Below are 20,474 nucleotides of genomic sequence, written 5' to 3'. Positions count from 1 at the left end.
GAGGGTATATATGCGTTATATCCCAGAGTTTCTTGAGAAGCTCTTGAAGTTGTATTACACCATGGCCCACACTTTGGGAAAAGTTGTTCTAGGTTTTAGCAGATTGCCTGTCCATCAGCTATACTCATGCTGTAGCATGGTTCACATTTTCTACATTCTGAAATTCCTTGGCTGAGTCTGATTTCAGGTAAATATTATGGCTGCTTAGTTCATCTTGGGTTTTGATTTAAAATTTTAACCAAAGCACCCAAACTAGGTCTTCATTTTCTGTTACTTCAATAAACTTCAAATTTCAGATACACATGTCATAGTTTATTAAATTTACTTTTAAGCTTACTGTGCAATCTTGGCCAATGTTTTACCAGTCGATTTCACTTCTCCACCTTTTGGCTGAAAGAACTTTCTTAAACTAAATATCAGTGTTCCTGTTCTCAGTGTTTATTTGAAAACTTGTGTTCATTATACACTCATATTTCTACCATATCCCTTTTATTCCATCTAGCATTTTTGTATTTGAGGGGAAAAAAGCCTTTTGAAACAACATTAGATTCCATTTCAAATAAACATTTAAATTCACACAGCTTTCACTATAAAGCTCTAAATGATTGCTTTTTAAAGAACTCAGATGTTATTTCCCAAATATTTCACTTCATTGCCTTCTCAAAAATGGTTGCTATTATTTTCCCAGAAAGGATCAGAACCTTTTTATTGATAATTTCTTGAATTTCTTTTAAATCTCCAAAGAGTTTAACCATAAAGTGCCAATGGGATAACAATGCAGATTTCATCATAAAGGCCTAATCAAGAATCGATAAGGTACTGAAGTTTTAGAGGTTGCAAGTTGGAATCATTCCATTCAAATTCACTGCAAAAACATATTGCTGTACAGATAAAATAATAAAATAAGGTTATAATTAATGTTTTAATGGATTTTATTTCCAGCATCCTCAGAGGTGGGTTGTGATGCTGTCTGGGAGAAGGATCCCAATTCACACATTTGCTACCAATTCAACCTGTTTTCCTCTCTCTCCTGGAACGAGGCACATTCTTCATGCCAGATTCAAGGAGGTGCTTTACTAAGTATTGCAGATGAGAATGAAGAAAATTTCATAAGGAGTAAGTAGTTGGATGATGCACATTGATATTGATACCATTAAAATGACTGTCATGAACAGTTATGTTCATGCATGCAAAGATGTATTCTGGAAAAAAAGTCCCTGGGAATATATTTTTCTTTTATTAACATGGGCCAAACTCCCACCCAGAAGCTTGACTTAAATGCTAGGCGATTCCATTTGCTACCTGGTCTTGTCTTCCTTATTTCCTCCCCTTGGGGAACAGAAGTTGAGCCCACACCAAGGAACCCAGGAGAGTTTGCAGTTCTAGCAAGTGGATCTGGGAGACTTCTAAACTTAAGTACAACTTCCTGCTCTGCTGGAGATCTTAGCCATTCAGTTTCCATTAACAAATAATTGTGTCATTTATTAATTAAACAAAATCTTACCTGTAAGTCACTATGTGCAGGTACACAGCAGGCCTTCTGGTGAATGCCAAAGAACTTAAAATTTAGTTGGAAAAGCAAAAGCACACACATTAACTAACAGCATAAAACAATAATATAAGATGTCTAAAGAGTTGTGCTAATGAGCTGGGTCTGTGTTCCACCTATCACCTAAACATTCCTCTTACTTCTCCTTTATCGACTAAATGTGTGTGTAGATGTGTACATATAGCTTGTTAAAAATTTTTGGAAACAACATTTGAAAGTGCCACAAAATTACCCACTTTCGTTCAAAGTTTCTGATGCTTTTTTTTCAAACTTTATTGCACATGTAGAACATGTTTATTCTAGAATGATTTTAAAATTTCAAGTGTACAGAAAGAAAAACAAAAGAAAAATCTCCCATAATTCCACAATCCAGAGATAACCACGTTTTCCTGGGAAAACATATAAATGCGTGCTTGCATACATACCTAGTGTCTATGGACATTGGTATTGAATAAAAACATGAGGCAGCTCTTGCACAGTGGTTATGAGCAGGGACCAGAGAGCCACCTGCCTGGGTTTGAATCCTGCCTCTACCACTTTCTAGCAGGGCTAAACAGGTTAGTGACTTAAGCTCTCTGTGCCTCAACTTCCCCCCTCTATCAAATGGAAATAATAATAATGCCTCCTTTTAGGGGGCGCAGATTACGTGTTATTGTGCAGGTGAAGTCTTAGAAAAGTGCCTGGCACACAAAATAAACACTCCATATATGTTAACCATTTAACAACAACTGTGCACACGGTTTAGTAATATGCTTATTTCATTTACCTGCATATAATGAACATCTGTCCATGTCTGTAAATGTAGATCTACATCATAATTTTTAATGGTTCCATAGTATTATAGGTTAGCAATAATATATTTATCCGATCTCCTACTATTAGGGATAGATAAATAAAATTATTTATTTTGTTTTTATTTATTTGTTGCTATTATAAACCACCTCTGCACGTACCTTTGTGCAAAGATCCCCAATTATTTCTCTATAAGTTTGTAGAAGTAGATTCATTGGGTGGGAGAGGAAGCACATTTTAAGGCTTTTGAGAGTCATTAACACCTTCCAGAGGGATTGTAACAAAGGCAGGAGCAGTGCATGCCTGTGCCTTTCCCCACAAACATGCAAAAGTGGGAAATTAATCACAGAAACTCATTTGAGTGAGTCATATTGTGGGAAAACACCCATTTTCAATATCATCATTAGCCTGTAATGGTTTTCATAGAAAATTTTGCACAGCATTTATGAATTAAAATGATCTAGACTGCTGGGATTTCTAATAAGAGGGTTTGGACTTACTCATCAGACTTCAATACGATGAAAGAAATCAGGTATGTCAGAGACTTTGATTTAAATACTACAGTTCTATGATTCAGACTTTGGGGATTGTTTAGGAAAACAGGAGTCTAGTCATATAGATGGAAGCCTATTCTCACCCAGGTTTTTTTTAATGATGAGAATAGAAGAGCTACTAAAACACCCAGAAAAAAAAAGTAACAAAATGGCAGTAAATACATATTTATCAATAGCTACTTTAAACGTCAATGGACTAAATGCTCCAATCAAATGCCATAGGGTGGCCAATCGGTTAAAAAAACAAGACCCATGTATATACTGCATACAAGAGACACACTTCAGATGTAAAGACACTCACAAACTGAAAGTGAAAGGATGGAAAAAGATATTCCATGCAAATGGCAAAGAAAAGAAAGTGGAGGTAGCAATACTTAGATCAGACAAAATAGACTTTAGAACAAAAACTAACGAGAGACAAAGACGGGCACTATATAATGAGAATAGTCTACTGTTTCTTGCTAATCGCTGATGGACATTAGCTATGGTATAAGGAATTGTCTAAGCTGTCACAAATGCCAAGAAGTATCCAAAGGAATTTAGGTTCAAATTTGTTGTTATAGAATTGTGAGCCAGTTTAGTTGTAAAGCTTAATAGACTGTTTTGGTACATTTAAACACAGATTACAAATTACAAAATGATTTTGCATGTGTATTGTTAAAACAATTGCACAGAGGGTATTCAAAAGAACTCTAACATAAGAATACTTAATCTTTAAATATTTTAAGTAGATTATTTGAAAACATCACTTGGCACTTACCCTAATAGGAAATGTGGAAATTTCTCCTTCTTGTCAATCCTTCTCCCAGCCCACTTCCTGTCATCGCGATGCCCATTACATGATTTGATCAAATGGTGCTACTGAAAGGGCTAATCCAATCAACATTAGGAAGAGGTGGTGTTAATGTCACAGAAACCTGAAACGGCAGGGCCTAAGAATATTATGCTGTTTCTGTTTACAGATTTCTAGGGTCTCAAAATTGTAAAGCACCTTTTTCTCTTTCCTTAAGTGGGTTAAGTTCTTCCAGTTTTCCACAATTGTATTGAAATGCCCAATCACAGAGGATGCTGCAGCCTTGTTGTGTGAATTCACTAATCTTCATAACCTGGGTGACCATACAATCAATCATTCAAACCGAGACTCTTTTGAGAGTAAAAAGGATTGCGATTAATAATTATTCTGGAACTACCAGCATAAACTATTTTTCCAGGCGAACTGGGACATACAGCTCAGCCTATGTATAACTCTTATCTATCAGGGTCTCAGTCTCAGGCAGGGCCCCTGCATCTGGCTCAAAATAAATTGGGTTCCGAAGCAGATGAACCATAAGAGGACAATCTCTCTCTTATAGATTAAAAAATTAAATGGCAACATTTGAAAGTGTCACAAAATTAGTCATTTTCACTAAAAGTTTCTGACTCTGTTTTTTCCCCCACATTTTATAGCACAATTCATGTTTACTCTAGAATAATTTTTAAAATTCAGGTGCACAAAAAGAAAAACCAAAGGAAAGTTTTCCCTAATTCTATATTTTTAGTAACCATATTTTTCTGCACAAGCACGTCAATGCACATGTTTATATATAGCATTTATAACAAAAGTGGTGTTGAATTAGAACATGAGGATGTGTGGTGCAGTGGTTGGAGCAGGGGCCACAGAGCCAGCCTGCCAGGACACCTCCTCCACTCCAAGGTGAAGAAGCAGCCTCATGTGTCTGCATTGTGTTTGACCCTTACTTCCCAACCTGCCGTAGATCTCTGTGGATGCTCCTGTCCCTGGATTATGCTGCTCCTCTTGGCCAGACAACACCTACTGGATAGCCCCCTCCCTTCTCTGCTTGAGCATACCTTCTTTAAGTTGAAGACTTGCCTCCATTCACCAACAATATTTATCTGCTTTCCTCTTCATTGCCAGATCCCTAAAGAAAAGCTTCTTTAAATTGTTCCATTTTTTAACTGTGAAATATTTCAAAAATATTGACAAGTGCATAAAATTATATGTGCACACACATATACCCATTACACGGATTTAAGAGCATTTCTTCCCAGCCCCCTTGCTCAGGGTGCATCGTGGCCTCAGAGTACTGGAGTCTCGAGCCTCCAAGCTGAAGCCACAGGGCACACATGACAAGTGAGAGAAGACAAAAGGGCACTTTCTGGGAGTGACCCTGGACACTTCCTCCTTCTTCCTCTAAAAGCCCTAAGTGCATGAGCTCACACGAGTCAGATGGTCTCAGACTTGTGGCCACGCACCCTTGGATGCATTGATGAGCGTTGAAAGGCAGCATTTCTGGATGCTTAGGTTAAGCACTTCACAGCTGCTGTCAGAGAGGCTTTAGGAGACTGCTGAGTTTTTCAAGACAGCGGGAGAGGAGACTGGCTTTGTTCCTCTGAAGCATCAGGGTGGGATTTAGCAGCACTTAAACCCTTTTCTGTCACTGACTGGAGTTAATGTATGACTGCATGCTCCAGGAGTAGGAAAACAGGAAAGAAGTGTAACATTGATCTTTTTTTTGAAACTTCATATTTCTCTTCATTTCAGAGCACTTAAGCAGTGACGCAGTGGAGGTGTGGATAGGTCTGAATCAGCTGGATGAAAATGCTGGCTGGCAGTGGTCTGATAGAACGCCGCTCAACTACCTGAACTGGAACCCAGGTACTCACAGCATTTTATTTACCTTCGACAGGTGGCGTCATCCCACAGCCTTCAACAGCAGTATTTCCCACATGTGTATAAGACATGTTACGTTGAAAGTGGTTTATGAACGTTTTTTTAAGCCTGCCTGAATTCCTTTAAGGCAAGCTTTTCCGGACAAGAAAATGGAGGCCAAGAAAGTAAGCTATTTAGTCAATGTTGCAGGAGGATTTGAGTCAGAGCAAAGATTCCAGTCAGCTGTTTTAGAAATAGCAGCAAATTGCAAAATATTTCTCTACTTTAAAACAATAAAATCAACTGTTGCTATCTTTGGGAAATCATTTCATTGCCATGTCTGGACTTCAACTGCAAAATCATAGATAGAACAATTTCTAGGATTTATTGTATATGCCAAAGAGAAGACTCTCTCCTTGATGCGAAGGCTACATTTCAATGTATATTAAACTAACCACTTTTGCTTCTAACATTAGCCACACACATTGTATTTTCAGAAATAAACTTTGAGCCGTTTGTTGAATATCACTGCGGAACATTTAATCCGTTTATGCCAAATGCCTGGAGGAGTCGGGATTGTGAGTCCACCTTGCCTTATGTATGTAAAAAATATCTAAACGACACTGATCACGAAGGAGTTGGTAAGTGTTCTAATTTTAAGCTGTTCTTCTGAGTCGCTTACTTGTGTTCTCAATATATTCACATCCCTCTTTTTTTTTGCTAATAATTCAACATTTAAACTCAGCTAAGGCTAATTTTTATAGGAATAAAAATGTATAACTAGATAATACCTGTTATTCCATGAATTTAACAAATGCATTTAGATTTTTACTAAAAAGGAAAGCAAAATAAACTGAGCATAGAAAACATTTTCTTCTTCTCTGTTTAAAAAACTTGCACTCTTAGTCATTCCGAATTAGAAAAACAAGACATGCTTCCTTTTCTATTCTAGTTTTGAGTTTTATTTATGGTTCCTCTAGAAATTAAATGTGCATTAGAAAATAGTTTTATGAAATTCCTTACCTTATTGATTTCCTATCACACTCTGTATCTCTTATTAGTAACACATCCTCCTCCGCAAAATAACATGCCAAACTTTTAGGTGTATTTAAGACAAATACTACCTAATTACGGTCTAGTACCTGAAGCCCAATTATTTCTGTTTTTAAGATCTATTACCTCTTTTTAGTTTCTGTGGGAATTAATGTCTTAACTCGGAAAGTGGAGATAAAAGCATAACCATTTTTAAAAGAATCATTACCAGTATAATTAGAAACAACTCTGCGTTTAAAAAAATAAGCTGAGTTGTCATTTTTAAATATTATCGCTTACAATTAAGCTTTAACTTTCATTGTTAAGTCGCTAAGCCTAAGGGTATTTTAGAATATGGGGTACATGAGGGAGAAGAAGCATCGAACCATTTTCTTCTGTAGAGATTTTCTCATTATTTCAATAATTTACTGAAATTGCTGCTCCTGTTGATGTCCTTCTTTCTCCACTTCTTCCTTCTTTTCTTTCTTCCTTATGCCCGCCTACACTCTTTCCTGCCATGGCTTCTTTTCTTCTGTTTTATTGATTCTCCTGATCTACCGATTGAGGTCAGAAGACCAGAAATGAGGGTAGTTACACAAAGTTTGGATTATTTGCTGTTGCTTCAACTTCAACAAATTCCTTTGATGATCTGGTCCAGGGTCTTCAAACTGGGTTTCTAGGATCCGCGGCTTCCTTGCGTGGCTCTGCCTTTGCTTGAGTCAGAGAAGTTCCTCTTTCTTCTTTGTCTTACCTTTAGAGTGAAGTTTAAGGTTACATTTTTAAAAGGTGCTCCATGACTGTTTTTTTTAGGTTGACAACCACTGCAGTCGATGATATCTAAACGTGCTAACATTCCTCGACTGTGATTCTCATTACTGTCGGAGTCCTAGAGGCGATTTTAAAAGAACATCTTGTTTCCCAAATAGCAATGAAGTTATATCTAACTAAATTAGTGCTTAAGGGAGGCACCTATGATGGTTACTAGAATAAAAATGCTATCACCAGGTTGGGGACAAGTTCCTGGAAGAGGAGAGCCAGAACTTGGCAGGCACACCTCTGCCTTCCCCAACATTGTCAGAGCATCCTGGCACTATTTTCCTGTAAGCCTAACCCAGCGGCCATATGAACCCAGAGGGACACCACAGGCGCCCAGACTGCCCCTCGGGATGAAAGCTATTTGTCATCTCTGCCCTAGAGGAAGTGGCCAGAATTTCAGACTCACTTAAGCTGAGGATAAAATATTTATCCCGACCTACATACTGTACATAAAATCCTTGGGATTAAACACCATTTAAGTTGTGTTCCATAATACTCCTTTTCCAGTGTAAAAATTTTTTTTTAAATGGACAGCTCTAGCTGGTAAATCTTATATCTAGCCCTGACTCTCAGCTTTGGCTGTGTGACCTTTACAAAGTCTCTGTACCTCTGTGCCTTCGATATCTCACCTGGAAAATGAAGCGCTGACATTCACTCGATGCTGGGTTTACAGCATAGATTGAATCCTTCTCAACTCTGAAGATCTAGAATTCTATGAGTCAGATGTTATTGTTTCATGTATTTCTGTTTTTGAAGTTTTAAAAAAATCATGTATTAATGGTAATTTATATTGAGTCATATGTAATGTTAAAATTATTGTGGAAAATGACATTGTTTTTTCTTGGTTTAAAAAGAAAAAGATGCTTGGAAATATTACGCTACCCACTGTGAGCCTGGCTGGAATCCCCACAATCGTAATTGCTATAAACTTCAGAAAGAAGAAAAGCCCTGGGCTGAGGCTTTGCGTTCTTGCCAGTCTGATAACAGTGTATTAATAGACGTAACTTCGCTGGCAGAGGTGGAGTTTCTTGTCACCCTCCTTGGAGATGGTGAGTGCCAACTGACTATGACTTGACAGATATGAAATATAATGTATTAACTATCTTTATTAGTGGAATTGAAAAGAAACTAAGCTATTTAAAAGTGGCTATGGCACAAATTTCTGAAGTTTCTAAAATATATTCAGGAGTGAAAATTTACTGGATTTTACAAAATAGATGTTCAGAAATTTTGTAACATCTCACATATGCCAGATAGATTCGATTTTTAAAGATTTTTTTCAAGGGGCAAAGGTTATTTCTGAAACGTCTAATGAAGAAACCTGAACCTGTAATTTAGCTTTATGGCCGCTAGATAGCGGTAGTGTACTGTGGGCATGTAATCCAAGCAATAAAGGGAATTCCTTAGACAAATAATTGGATTTAAATAATTTTTGTTGTTGTTAGTGCCATGGAGTCAATTCCAAGTCCTAGCGACCCTGTGTACAGCACAGCAGAACCCTGCCTGGTCTTTTTTCACCATCTCACCTTCTAGCACTGTATCAGACAATGCTCCACTGTTATTCACAAGGTTTTTATAGCCAATCTTTTCAGAAGTGGGTGGCCAGGTCCTTCTTCCTAGTTTGTCTTAGTCGGAAGTTCTACTGAAACCTGTCCACCATGGGTGACCCTACTGGTATTTGAAATGCTGGTGGCACAGCTTTCAGCATCACAGCATCACACAGCCATCACAGTAGGACAACTGACAGACAGGTGGTGTGGTTCCCCGACCAGGAAACAAACACAGACCGTGGGAGTGAGATCGTGAATCTTAAACACTAGACCACCAGGGCTGCCTTACATAACTTCAGCCAGTGAAAATGGGTAGTTTATTTGGTGCAGTGGTTTTCAAGCTGTGTGCCATGTCAGCAGTTCCAAGCTCCTGGGCCTCCACCCAGCTTTAGTCCATCAGAGCAGGTCTGCTCCTACCTATGTCATATATTGGACAGAGGAGTCTGCTGGAAAACATTGAAATCACTGACTTAGAGTAAATTTTTTAAAATAAAAATAAATCTCCAGAGTCTACTCTGATGACCTTTCCAATGCTGGTTTTAGTTCAGAGTGAAAATGAAAATCTTTCTCTGTCATTTTTCTGCACCCTTTGCATCTGGGATTAAAAGAAATCCTGTGGCTGCCCCTGTCTCAGCAAGGGCTCTTGAACATCTCTCTCGGCCATCTCGGGTCTATTCAGCCTGCCTGAGCTGTTGAACTATTTACTTTTCCAGCAACCCTATTGCTCCCATTTCAGTGCTTCTATGAGTTTCAGTATCCTTTTTAACCAATACAAAAAAAAGCAAGAAAAAATATATGTTAAGCTAGGCTACCATTAAAAGTTTTTTTTTAAAGTACGCTTTTCCTAATCCAATGGAACTTTCTACTTTTCCTTTCTCTAGACAGAAACAGAGCTTGACTTTTCAGATCTACTATGCATACAGTAGCAGGAACTAATGAGAGTTCCAGCAATTTGACTTGTTTAAGCTTTGTCCTTCCGCTGGCTTTAGATCACACTCTGCCTCCCTTATGAAGCCGATATCAAGCAGATCGGACAGGATAGGGGGGAAAGTTTCAAGCAGGTATTTTATACTGAGACTTAGATTTCATCACATGAAGAAATAAAGAGAAAATCACATGCAAAGTGGTATATTTTGGTAATAGCCCCAGTGGCTTGTGTGCTTTGCAGATATTGGGTTCCTATAAGTAATTCACATTTATGTCTTACAGAAAATGCATCAGAAACATGGATTGGTTTGAGCAGCAGAAAAATTCCAGTTTCCTTTGAATGGTCTAATGGCTCCTCAGTCACCTTTACTAATTGGCACACATTTGAGCCCCAGATTTTTCCGAATAGAAGCCAGCTGTGTGTCTCAGCAGAGCAATCTGTAAGTTGATTCATCTGTTCAGTGCTCCCTTTGCTGGACTCGTATTGAAGGCCATCTGTGCCAGGGACTTGGACTATGGCAGAGACCAAGACGGGCACAGTCTCTGCCCCTCATGGGGCGCCCAAGCTGGGCAGTGAACATGTACGCCCAGGAAAAGCATGGTGATGATAGCTCTGAGGAGATAGGAGACATGATGGTGAGAAACAACTACTTCAGACAGGACTGTCACGGGAGGCTCTCTGAAGAGGTGACATTTAATTAAGGAGGGAAAAAAAAACCTCTTGAAGAGCAGGGGTAGAACACCCCATGCAGGAGGAGACTAGTGTGAAGCCCAAAGGCAGGCCAAGCCTGTAATCCAAAAGCAGACCAGTGTGGCATGAAGGTATGAATGGTGAGGGGTGGTAGGAGATGGGGCAGGAGGAGTGCAAAAATGTGAGGCTCATCGGCCCAGTATTCCTATACCAAAGGGCTTCAAGGAGACAAAGGGCATGATCTGATTTACATCTTTAAAAGTAACTGTGGCTGCTGCATAGAGAATAGATTGGAGAGGGATAAAAGGGAAGCAGAGAAACCATTTTGGAGGGTACTCCAGGGGTCGAATTAGGGTGTGGTGAATATGGAGACAAGCAGACAGATTCAAGGATCCTCTGGAAGATACGAATTGTTGCTAAATTAGATGTAGGGGTGAGAGAGCGGTGGGTTTTTGTCTTGAGCGACCACCAGTTTGGTGGATGGTGGTGCCATTGACCACCATGGTAAAGACGATGGGAAGAACCGAGGTGTTGGGAGGTTACTCTGGAGAGTGATGGCTTTTAAGCTCCATTATCTTATTAAAATAAAAGAATTTCAACAGTATGTGCAACCTCTTTGAAAACTGTGAACCAATGGAAAATCTTGCTCTTTTCCTCACATGAGTATAAGGTCCCAGTGGCCTTAACATCACACTTATCCCTAAGCTCTAGTCTCTCATTTATCTAAAACATCTGATTATACAGAATTAGTTTAATCCCAAACCATTTGAAGGGCTTATTATGTGTTTAGAAAAGACTTAATCTCTTTGATCAGATAGCTGCCGAGTTTTGGACTTAGAGGGATTTTATAGGCGTCTTTACTCTTTCAAACCACCAGGAAACCATATCAAGTTCCCCCAAGAAGCAGTTTATTGAATGCTATTTAAGTAGCTTGACAAAGGCATTGTGCCAACCAAACATGGAAAATTTCTAAGGACTCGATTTTATGACATATTTTGTTGTTCTTTTTTTAAGGCTGTCACAGATATGATCATAGTGCTTAGGCAGTGTCTCAGAGTCACATCTGAGGAGGGACCAACAACGACCTCTCTAAATGCTTGCTTGGGTCTAACTCTGCTGAAAGCCACCACAGTTTATTCTACAATATTTAACGCTTCGTTGGCTCATTGGTTTTGATATCATTAAGATGACCTTCATTTCCTACTGGCATTCTCTTTTTCTGTTTGACAGACATGGGTATCCTACTTAGCATGTTTATAGAACAGGAGCCAACATTTGGACAGAGAGGTTATTTTTAAGATAGTGAGGAAAGGTATTCATGTTACTGGATGTGTCAGGATAATGCTGCTGTAAGTGCAAGAGTTTGCGGCCCCATTTTTGGCAGCTCGGTATCTTCTTAAATAGTAGATGAGTAAAAAGTAACATTTGCTCCCATGAAGTAGAGCTCAATATGAATATAATTATCATAATTAACGAATTACCTAAGCATGGTTGAAGCCTAAATTTGGATGCAAGAGCCTAGGAAACTATTTATTTGTTCATCCATCCATTCGATAGTTATTAAGCAACTACAGTCTGTCTGACGCTATCTTATCACTGGATGATTTGCTGGAATACTCCACAGGGGAGGGCTACACGGCTGCTCTTATAGACGAAGGTGTCAGCCTCCCGCATAGTATGTTTCTGAGGGTCATGGAAGGACTCCATGCTTCCCTAAAACCCTGCAAGCCTGAGATACCACCTAAAATTTGAAGTGTGTAGTTTTAGCCTAAAGGTCTGATTTGTGTTAAACTAACAAACTCCTTTGGGAGGATAAAATTTTAATCTGTGGGCAGTTATTGTATTTCGTTATTAATGAAGGTTGTGAGCTTTCAGTAGAACTAGGAGAGGACATGAAGGTATCTGCCTGTTATATAAAGAGGAAATGGAGTGGGGCTTTGGAAAATGAGTGGTGAAGAAGGACATTGGGGGTTGAACATGAAGTTCAGCAATGAGAAGGTTATCTAGGGTGATTCCTGGTAGCTTCCAGGCATTTCCTCAGCATCAGGTTTATACATGTAAGCAGCAAGGCAATCGATTTAACACTCAGAAGTGGTTGAAGAAAGGAGGCAGCATTCCCACTTGGTCAGGGGGATGGTTTCATCCAAGTGGTTCTCAAAGTGGGGTCCCCAGACCAGCAGCATCAACGTCACCTGAAAACCTCTTAGGAATGCAAATTATCAGGTCACACCTGACCTGCTGAATGAGACACTGATCATGGGGCCCAGTCATCTGTGTTTTAATAATCCTTTCAGATGAATCTGGTGCATACAAAAGATTGAGAATCACTGCTCTATCCCGTCTCTTTAAAAGAAAAATTGAGAGCAGTCTAATGTAAAGTCGGACTGAACCTGGCATTAAATCCTAGCTCCAATTTTTACTGACTATTGGACCTTGTGCAAAGCATTAAACCTAACCTTTAAAATGGGAATAATAATGCCCACCTCACAGGAGCGTTGAGATAATATAGGAAAATCACCCCACATTAAGCCTGGCACACAATCGAGAAACATTGGTCGCTCCTCCTGTCCTGCCCGCCAGGCCAGGATTGCATGTCTTGAAATTATTTACCCCTGGAGAGAGAGCAGGGCCTCCCACTTGCATGTAGAGAGAGAATCAACCCCTTCTAATGACAAAAGAAGGTACTGACACATTACCCCATCCTGAAACACTTACTCTTAATCGTACTTTTATTCAAAATAATTGGTATTCTCTATCAGCATCAATAATGGAGTATATTACCTGTAACATTTTTCCCCTTAGGAGGGACACTGGAAAGTTAAAAATTGTGAAGAAACACTTTTTTACGTTTGTAAGAAAGCAGGCCACGTCCTTTCTGACACGGAATCAGGCTGTCAAGAGGTAAGTGCTGTTAAAGTTGCAATTTAGGTACAAGGACTTCATAACTAGGATAATTTATCCACCATCAATGTAAAGTGAATCTCTCCCGCTCTCTCCTGCCTTTGCTTCCTCCCTTTCTTTTCCCTCCCTCCCTTCCTTCTTTCTTTCCTTCCCTCTATTTTTCTGAGTGTGGGCTCCTTTTAACAAAGCAAGCAATTATCAGCTCGTAACATAAAGCATTGACAGCCCCACACAGGACTGCTGTCCTGCCACCCTCTTCAACCTATTTTTTGATATAAAAAATGTAAATGATCCTGTTACACCATCTGTACAAACAATGCCTGTCACTTGGCGCCCTGTCTCACATATGGATCATGGTTTTTCCAGTGGGATGCCAGAGTGAAAACAAACGCATTCCTTTGAGTCAGAGAGTGAACTTCTGCACCCAGAGTTTTACTTTCCTTTTCACTCTGCTTAAACTTAGATATTGGAATAGAATACAATAATGGAAAGAAGTGCATGTTTGCAATATATTTATTATTTAGGAAAGAGATCATAAAGGATAAGTTAGTATTTTAAGTAACAAAGTATTTTCAGTATTTTAAGTACTAAAAAATACTTAATACTTTAGGTTTAAACTTAAAAGTTAGAGGGGCCGGCCCCATGGCCGAGTGGTTAAGTTCTCATTCCGCTTTGGCTGCCCTGGTTTTGCCAGGGTTTCGCTGCTCATCAAGCCATGCTGACGTGGCATCCCACATGCCACAACCAGAAGGACCCACAACTATGTACTGGGGGGCTTTGGCAAGAAGAAGGGAAAATAAAATCTTAAAAGGTATAAAATTATTTGTTTTAAATTTCTTAAAATAGATTCAACATCCTGTAGTAAAGTTACAAAAAATCTGCCTATCAGTGTCCTCTGCACGTGCATTCTCTCTCTCTCTCTCTCTCTCTCTCTCTCTCACACACACACACATACACACACACACACGCTAAAGAATTTGGTTTTAAACATTGGAGATTTTTATGCTGTATGAGTCTCAAAAATTTCCCAAACATGTTTTTTATGAAATTCTGCTTTATTTTATAATCCAGTTATTTATGTTCTAATTGAACAATAATGCATTCTTCAGAAACTGCATTTTATTCCTTAATCAATGTGTAAACCTATGAATTATCTTCATATTCTAGCTGAACAATACATGTGCCATAGATGACATGTTACCAAATGTTTTATCTAATGATTACAATTCCTGAATTAGTTATAGCTGATCTCTGATCTAATCTCTGCCTAAACAGAAATATTGGAACTATTTACTTACTGTGTGGCTTTTAAAGGCAACTCAACATGTTTTATTTGTGTTGAAAGGGCAGTTAACTTCTTACGCAGCAGAAACAGAACTGATGTTCTATTCAAAGTTTTGTATACTGCCTTCCTTTTCTGGCCAGCATTACCAGTATTTAAAGATTCTGAGTACAGACCCAGTTCTCTTTACAGCAAAATTCCCATTAATTTCCTTATGCATCAGTCTATGTATATGGTTCTGAAAGTTTCCTTTCTTTTAGCCAGTTGCTTCAATGCAAGTCTTTAGACAGTCTGCACATGCAAAATCAACTTGTAAACTGTCTTGATAATTTCAAAGCAAAAAAAAAAAAAAAAAGATTTATTTTTCCCTCTGAGTCACTTTTTCGGGACTGGACAATATGAGCAATTGTTTCAGTGTTGTCATCATCATCATTTCATTTAAAATGAAATGGCACCTCATGTACAAAGGATAGTCACAGATACAATCAATTATTCTTCCCACTTTCACTGTGTAGACAAAGGCTTGTAGTAAAGAGTCTTTGTTTTTCTAGTTATTACTATCCCACAACCCCCGCCCCCTCCCCCTCTACCCCCCAATCCCCGTTTTCTTGAGCCTGTTCAGTTCTTGGATTTTTTTTTTTTTTTTTTTTGAGGAAGATTAGCCCTGAGCTAACGTCTGCTGCCAATCCTCCTCTTTTTGCTGAGGAAGACTGGCCCTGAGCTAACATCCATGCCCATCTTCCTCTACTTCATATGTGGGACGCCTGCCACAGCATGGCTTGCCAAGAGGTGTGTAGGTCTGCACCTGAGATCTGAACCAGTGAACCCTGGCTGCGGAAGCAGAACGTGTGAACTTAACCACTCCACCACCAGGCTGGCCCCCAGTTCTTGGATTTTTTGTTTTGCTAAACAGCCTGTGATCTAAAAACTGCTAATGAAGAGGGAATACTTTGTTAGAAAGGTCAAATTGTCAGCCTTCCTCTGCCTGTCCTTCCGAATACAAAAGCAGTGTAACCGCCCTGCCTCGTCTGGAGTGGTCCATGGAGCGGCTCTGGCTGGAGCTGTCAATCACTCACACAGACAAGGTCAGGGAGAGGTTAAGGGAGTGAGTTCAGGGCACAACCTGGCTGCTGGATGAGAAACTCCTGTGATCCACACCTCATTTAATAATATGTTTTAACTAAAATAGCTGACTTCTAAAATAAGGTTTTCTTTAATTTACTGCAGGACTGAGACCTTTTTCCAAGAAATATAGTAGAAATTATTTTATATCTGATCAAAATCTGGGAAGCATTGGCATGGCACCAAATCAAGTGTATTTTAAAACTGGGGAATATTTTAAAATAGATAGATATAAGTGATGTGATTTTATAATACTGGAAGAAAAAGAACTAAAATAACTCAGTTGAAATATAAAAGACTAATGAATGTTTGTCTCCTGTACCATATGATTTTGAAGAACAGAGCCACCCTTCATTGCTCCCAGGGCTGAGCCATAGAGCTACACATTTGTCATTCTTGTCTGAGTGCCAAAACTTGCTTTCTTTCTCTCTGAAAGGCTAGCCAGTTGATTTAGGAATCATCTTTACCAAAAAAAATATTTTGGCCATTCTGTATTTGGAAGCATCATGATCCAGCCAAGCCCATCCTGGATTGTACCAACATTAGGTTCCAGGCCAACTTATCCACTAGTCTGTGATTTTATCCGAGGGCCTAAACTCAGTGGATCTCAGTGGGGTAATATGAAATAAGCAATATGAAAGAAAGTTGAAAAAAATGCAATATATTTACATACATATGTCCTCTTTGCTCATACTGAGTCCCCAGCTCTATTCTAAGGTCTCTGCCTGCATTGTCTGCGTTTGATTCTCAGCAAAGCCCATGGATACTATTATTACCCCATGTTACGGAGGAGAAAACTAAGCCATGGACAGATAAATAATGTCTCTTGGTGGTGAAGACAGTATTCAAACCTACACATTTTGTCTTCAGAGTCAACACTCTTAATTTCTACTGTCTTGTAGAAACCATATGAAATTCTGTATGTCTGAACAGAGTGAGTGAGCACGTGTGTGTGGAAGAGAAAGAGCGAGAGATCTTGAGTAAGCGCCCCTTTATTTTCATTTGCCTTTAAGATTTTAGGTTTTAAGGTTTTAAGTTAGTTAAACTTTTAGGTTTCAAGAATTAATTAAGTAAAATGTAGATGTGGCTGTAGCTAATGGCATTACCAGATAGAATAAATATAAAAATATCAAGACAAAAATTCAAGTTTTGAGTTTTGAGTGGGTCAGAGGAGAAAGCTATGTAAGTGGGAAATGAAAATATGCAAAAAAAGATATTTTGCTATTTAACCAAATCAGATTATGTGCTTAATTTTCCTTTTCGTTTTTCAAGGGATGGGAGAGACATGGTGGATTCTGTTACAAAATTGACACCGTCCTTCGAAGCTTTGACCACGCCTCCAGTGGTTATTACTGTCCTCCTGCACTTGTAACCATTACAAACAGGTGAACTAGAAATCTCCTATCAGAAACATGACTGTGCTTTTTTGACATGAGGGCTCTTGAAATGATAAAATCTAACCGTAATCAGTAACTTGTCAAAATCTAAAGTGTACTATACATTAGAGTATTAAATTATTTAAATTATTGATTGACATGAATTTAAATCATACAATGTTATTCCTAAATTGATTTTTGAATAACGAATAGTAAAATTTAAGGTGACTTTTACTTTCCATCAAGTTTTATTAATTATCTAGCTTTGCTAATTCATTCCATTGTATTTAGATTTTATCTTCTAAGTGCTTGTAATGGAAAAGAAATATGTTAACACTGAAGTATTTTTTTAATGTGATGGGGTTTTTTTAAGAACAAAAGTAAGTATAACCAAACTGTGGAGGATACTCACATGCTTCCCCATTGTTTCTTAGGTCTATGTCTGTTTAAATTTAGGCCTCTCTGTGCACAAGTGTCTCCGTGATGCTTACAAAGAAACCGTACCCTTTTCACACCCCACACAGTTTGCAACATGCTACAGATGTGTAAGAGGGAATAAAAGTGCCAACAGCAGAAGTGACCTCAGTGTCGCTATCAATGCCAGGAGGACAGTAAAGGCTGGAAGACCGATTCCTCCTTGCTGAAGACAGAAGCAAGGTAGAGCTCTTCAGTGGTTCCAAGAGAAACTACACCTGCGAAGCTAGTCACTTGCTTTTTCACCAGGGCCATTGCCTTTAAAAATATCCACTGAAGACCAGAAAACAGGACAACTGGTGCTATGGTTTTATCTAGAGGCCCTTCATACGTAGGTCTAACCTGTATGAGGAATTCCCATGTACTTTCTCTGCCTTCCCCATGTGGGAAGTCAACATTCAAAGCTGCCGGGATTTCCTTCCCCCCCTACCTCTTGCCTTCTTTCCGCCAAACAATGCAGAGGAATGTACACTCACACAGACACACACACACACACACACACACAAGAAAAGATTGACTGGCATTGGGCAAAATAAATTACCTCAGGAATTTATTTAAATGCTCAGGAAGAGTCCTTCTTTCAGAGTGTTGCACCACCTTGGATGTATCTCAGTGTTGTTTGTAGTTCTATCTTTCTCCTGCCCAGAATAGCTACCAGGCAGACAGAAGCCTTTATCCTCAACTTGGTCACCCACCCAAAAGGTTCAAGAGCACCTGGGGTTGGAAGCCCTCCAGTCAATGAGTCAACACTGGACTTCATTCAGGAGCCTCACCCATGAAGCTATGCTCTTTTCTTAATTATAACTTAATTATGTTTTTCATTGAAGAAAAATAAGTCTAATTGTCTCACCTGTTTTTTGTCTTTTTCTTTTCTTTTTTTGTGTAATATTCATTGGGTGTCTGTCACATATCTGGTGCTGTGTGCTTTTCCTATGTTATCTGACTGTGCAAAAAATCAATAGTCAAGAGTCTATTAGAAACTTATTTATTGAATGTCTATATTGTGAGAGGTACCATATTAAACACTGGCATGCCATATAAAAGAAATAAAAGGCAGGGTGTAATTGTCCTGGTGCCACTTGCAGGCCAGCAGCTAAGGAGATAGAACATAGACACATGAAACAAGTGAAGAAGGTAGAATAACACAATAAATGGATAAACTTAGAGTGGCATTACAGATAACCCATAGTGCCAAAGTGACCGAATTAAGGCAGAAATTCATTAGTGTGCAAATGCTTCATTTTCTAAGAACCCTTAGGGACCTCGTGCAAATGATAGAAAGTGTCTGAAAAAAATCTACTCTGTGTCATTTCTCCCAAAACTGGATACAAGAGTACGTAGTAAATACTTTAAAATTTTTCTTATTCAGTAGCTAATACTAGTGGGTGTTTCTTATTCAGTAGCCAATACTAACTAACCAGACTAACACATGGTCTAAAGCAGAACTATGGTGTAGGTAAGTTTGTCTTCATCCCACCTGCAACCTCCTAGGCCCACCTCGGTGACCTTGCACTGACATGCTACTCGGTCACCAGCCAAGCTCCCTCGGTACTACACGTTAGCCCCAGTGAGGCATCTCCCCAAGACAGTTAACATGCATGTACACTGCCCTGCAAACACGTCTACATCCAAAGTAGTGACTCCAATATGGGACATGCAAGTTGAGGAAAGGAAGGGACCCATGCTCTTGATTTGTATTCATTCAGACCCACGCTGTACTGCTCTTTGAGTGGCAAGGCATGTTCGAATATTTTTCAACAGCATCTTTTGTCTGAGAAGGCTAGACAGTAGATGGAAAGCCTTCTCAGATCCAGGAGTGTCCACCAGCAGCCTTGGTAATCATTTTCTTCCATTACTGATTTCTTGTTGGAGTTGGAACACTCCTGTCACTCACCAGTACCCAAGGTTGTAGTTGCTAATTGATTTTCCACTCTGCTGCACAGTTGAGCGACAGGTTTGATGGGCACAATTAGGACCACCTGCTACAAATTACTTATTTCTTTTGTTATTGGGCAACTGCTCCTGGTCTAGGACTTTTAACACTGTGGAATAGAAAAGGGAAGAAAAACAGACCCTTATTGCTGAATAACAGAATTTTATTTGCTTGCTAACTGTTAACAAAATTTTGTCAGCCCTGACCGCTTTGCTTCCAGACAAAGCGTGAATGCAAAACTTGAGTTCCAGAGTGACCATGGATAATTGTTTAAATGCATGTATATTTAAATCTTGATTCAATCAGCCATGGAATATTTGGCACAAATTAATCCAAACAACGTTAGATTTTGTGAATTTTGTCAAAAGTGAGAAATCCTGTAATATCTCGCTTTCTCTTAAGTTTAAATGTGCATTATTTTCAACCATTTTTATAGCTCTGCCATTTTCCTGCAACCACCACATCCCCCAAACACGTTTGCAGCTAAGTTTTTTTATTATGTATGGTTCACTATATATTTTATTATCAGTGGCATTAAGTACATTGACATTATTGTGCAACCATCACCATCATCCATCTCCAGAAAATTTTGCATCTTCCCAAACTGAAATATCTGTAACCCATTTAACAATAACTTCCCATTCCCCTCTGCCCCAACCTCTGGAAACCACCATTCTACTTTCTATCTCTGTGAAGTTGATGACTCTGGTTGCTTCCTAAGTGGAATCATGCAGTAGCTGGCTTTTTGTGTTGGGCTTATTTCACTTGGCCTAATGTCCTCCAGATTAATTCATGTTGTATTATGTGTCAAAATTTCCTTCCTTT

General features: G+C 39.0%; 1 protein-coding gene across 4 annotated transcripts in view; it reads left to right on the top strand.

The window, feature by feature from the left end:
• The window catches only part of PLA2R1 (phospholipase A2 receptor 1), a 107,776-nt gene that overhangs the window by 30,018 nt on the left and 57,284 nt on the right, over positions 1-20,474 (top strand). For all 4 annotated transcript variants that reach the window (XM_014859885.3, XM_014859866.3, XM_070507942.1 and 1 more), the window contains 7 exons: positions 943-1,116; positions 5,438-5,551; positions 6,043-6,186; positions 8,248-8,442; positions 10,153-10,310; positions 13,364-13,462; positions 17,139-17,251. In XM_014859885.3, the coding sequence (XP_014715371.3) occupies positions 943-1,116; positions 5,438-5,551; positions 6,043-6,186; positions 8,248-8,442; positions 10,153-10,310; positions 13,364-13,462; positions 17,139-17,251 (997 nt within the window). The remainder of the gene's footprint in view (positions 1-942; positions 1,117-5,437; positions 5,552-6,042; positions 6,187-8,247; positions 8,443-10,152; positions 10,311-13,363; positions 13,463-17,138; positions 17,252-20,474) is intronic.

The sequence above is a fragment of the Equus asinus genome, chromosome 4, assembly GCF_041296235.1.
Source record: "Equus asinus isolate D_3611 breed Donkey chromosome 4, EquAss-T2T_v2, whole genome shotgun sequence".
Classification (NCBI taxonomy): domain Eukaryota; kingdom Metazoa; phylum Chordata; class Mammalia; order Perissodactyla; family Equidae; genus Equus; species Equus asinus.
This window is presented reverse-complemented; position numbering and strand designations above follow the sequence as displayed.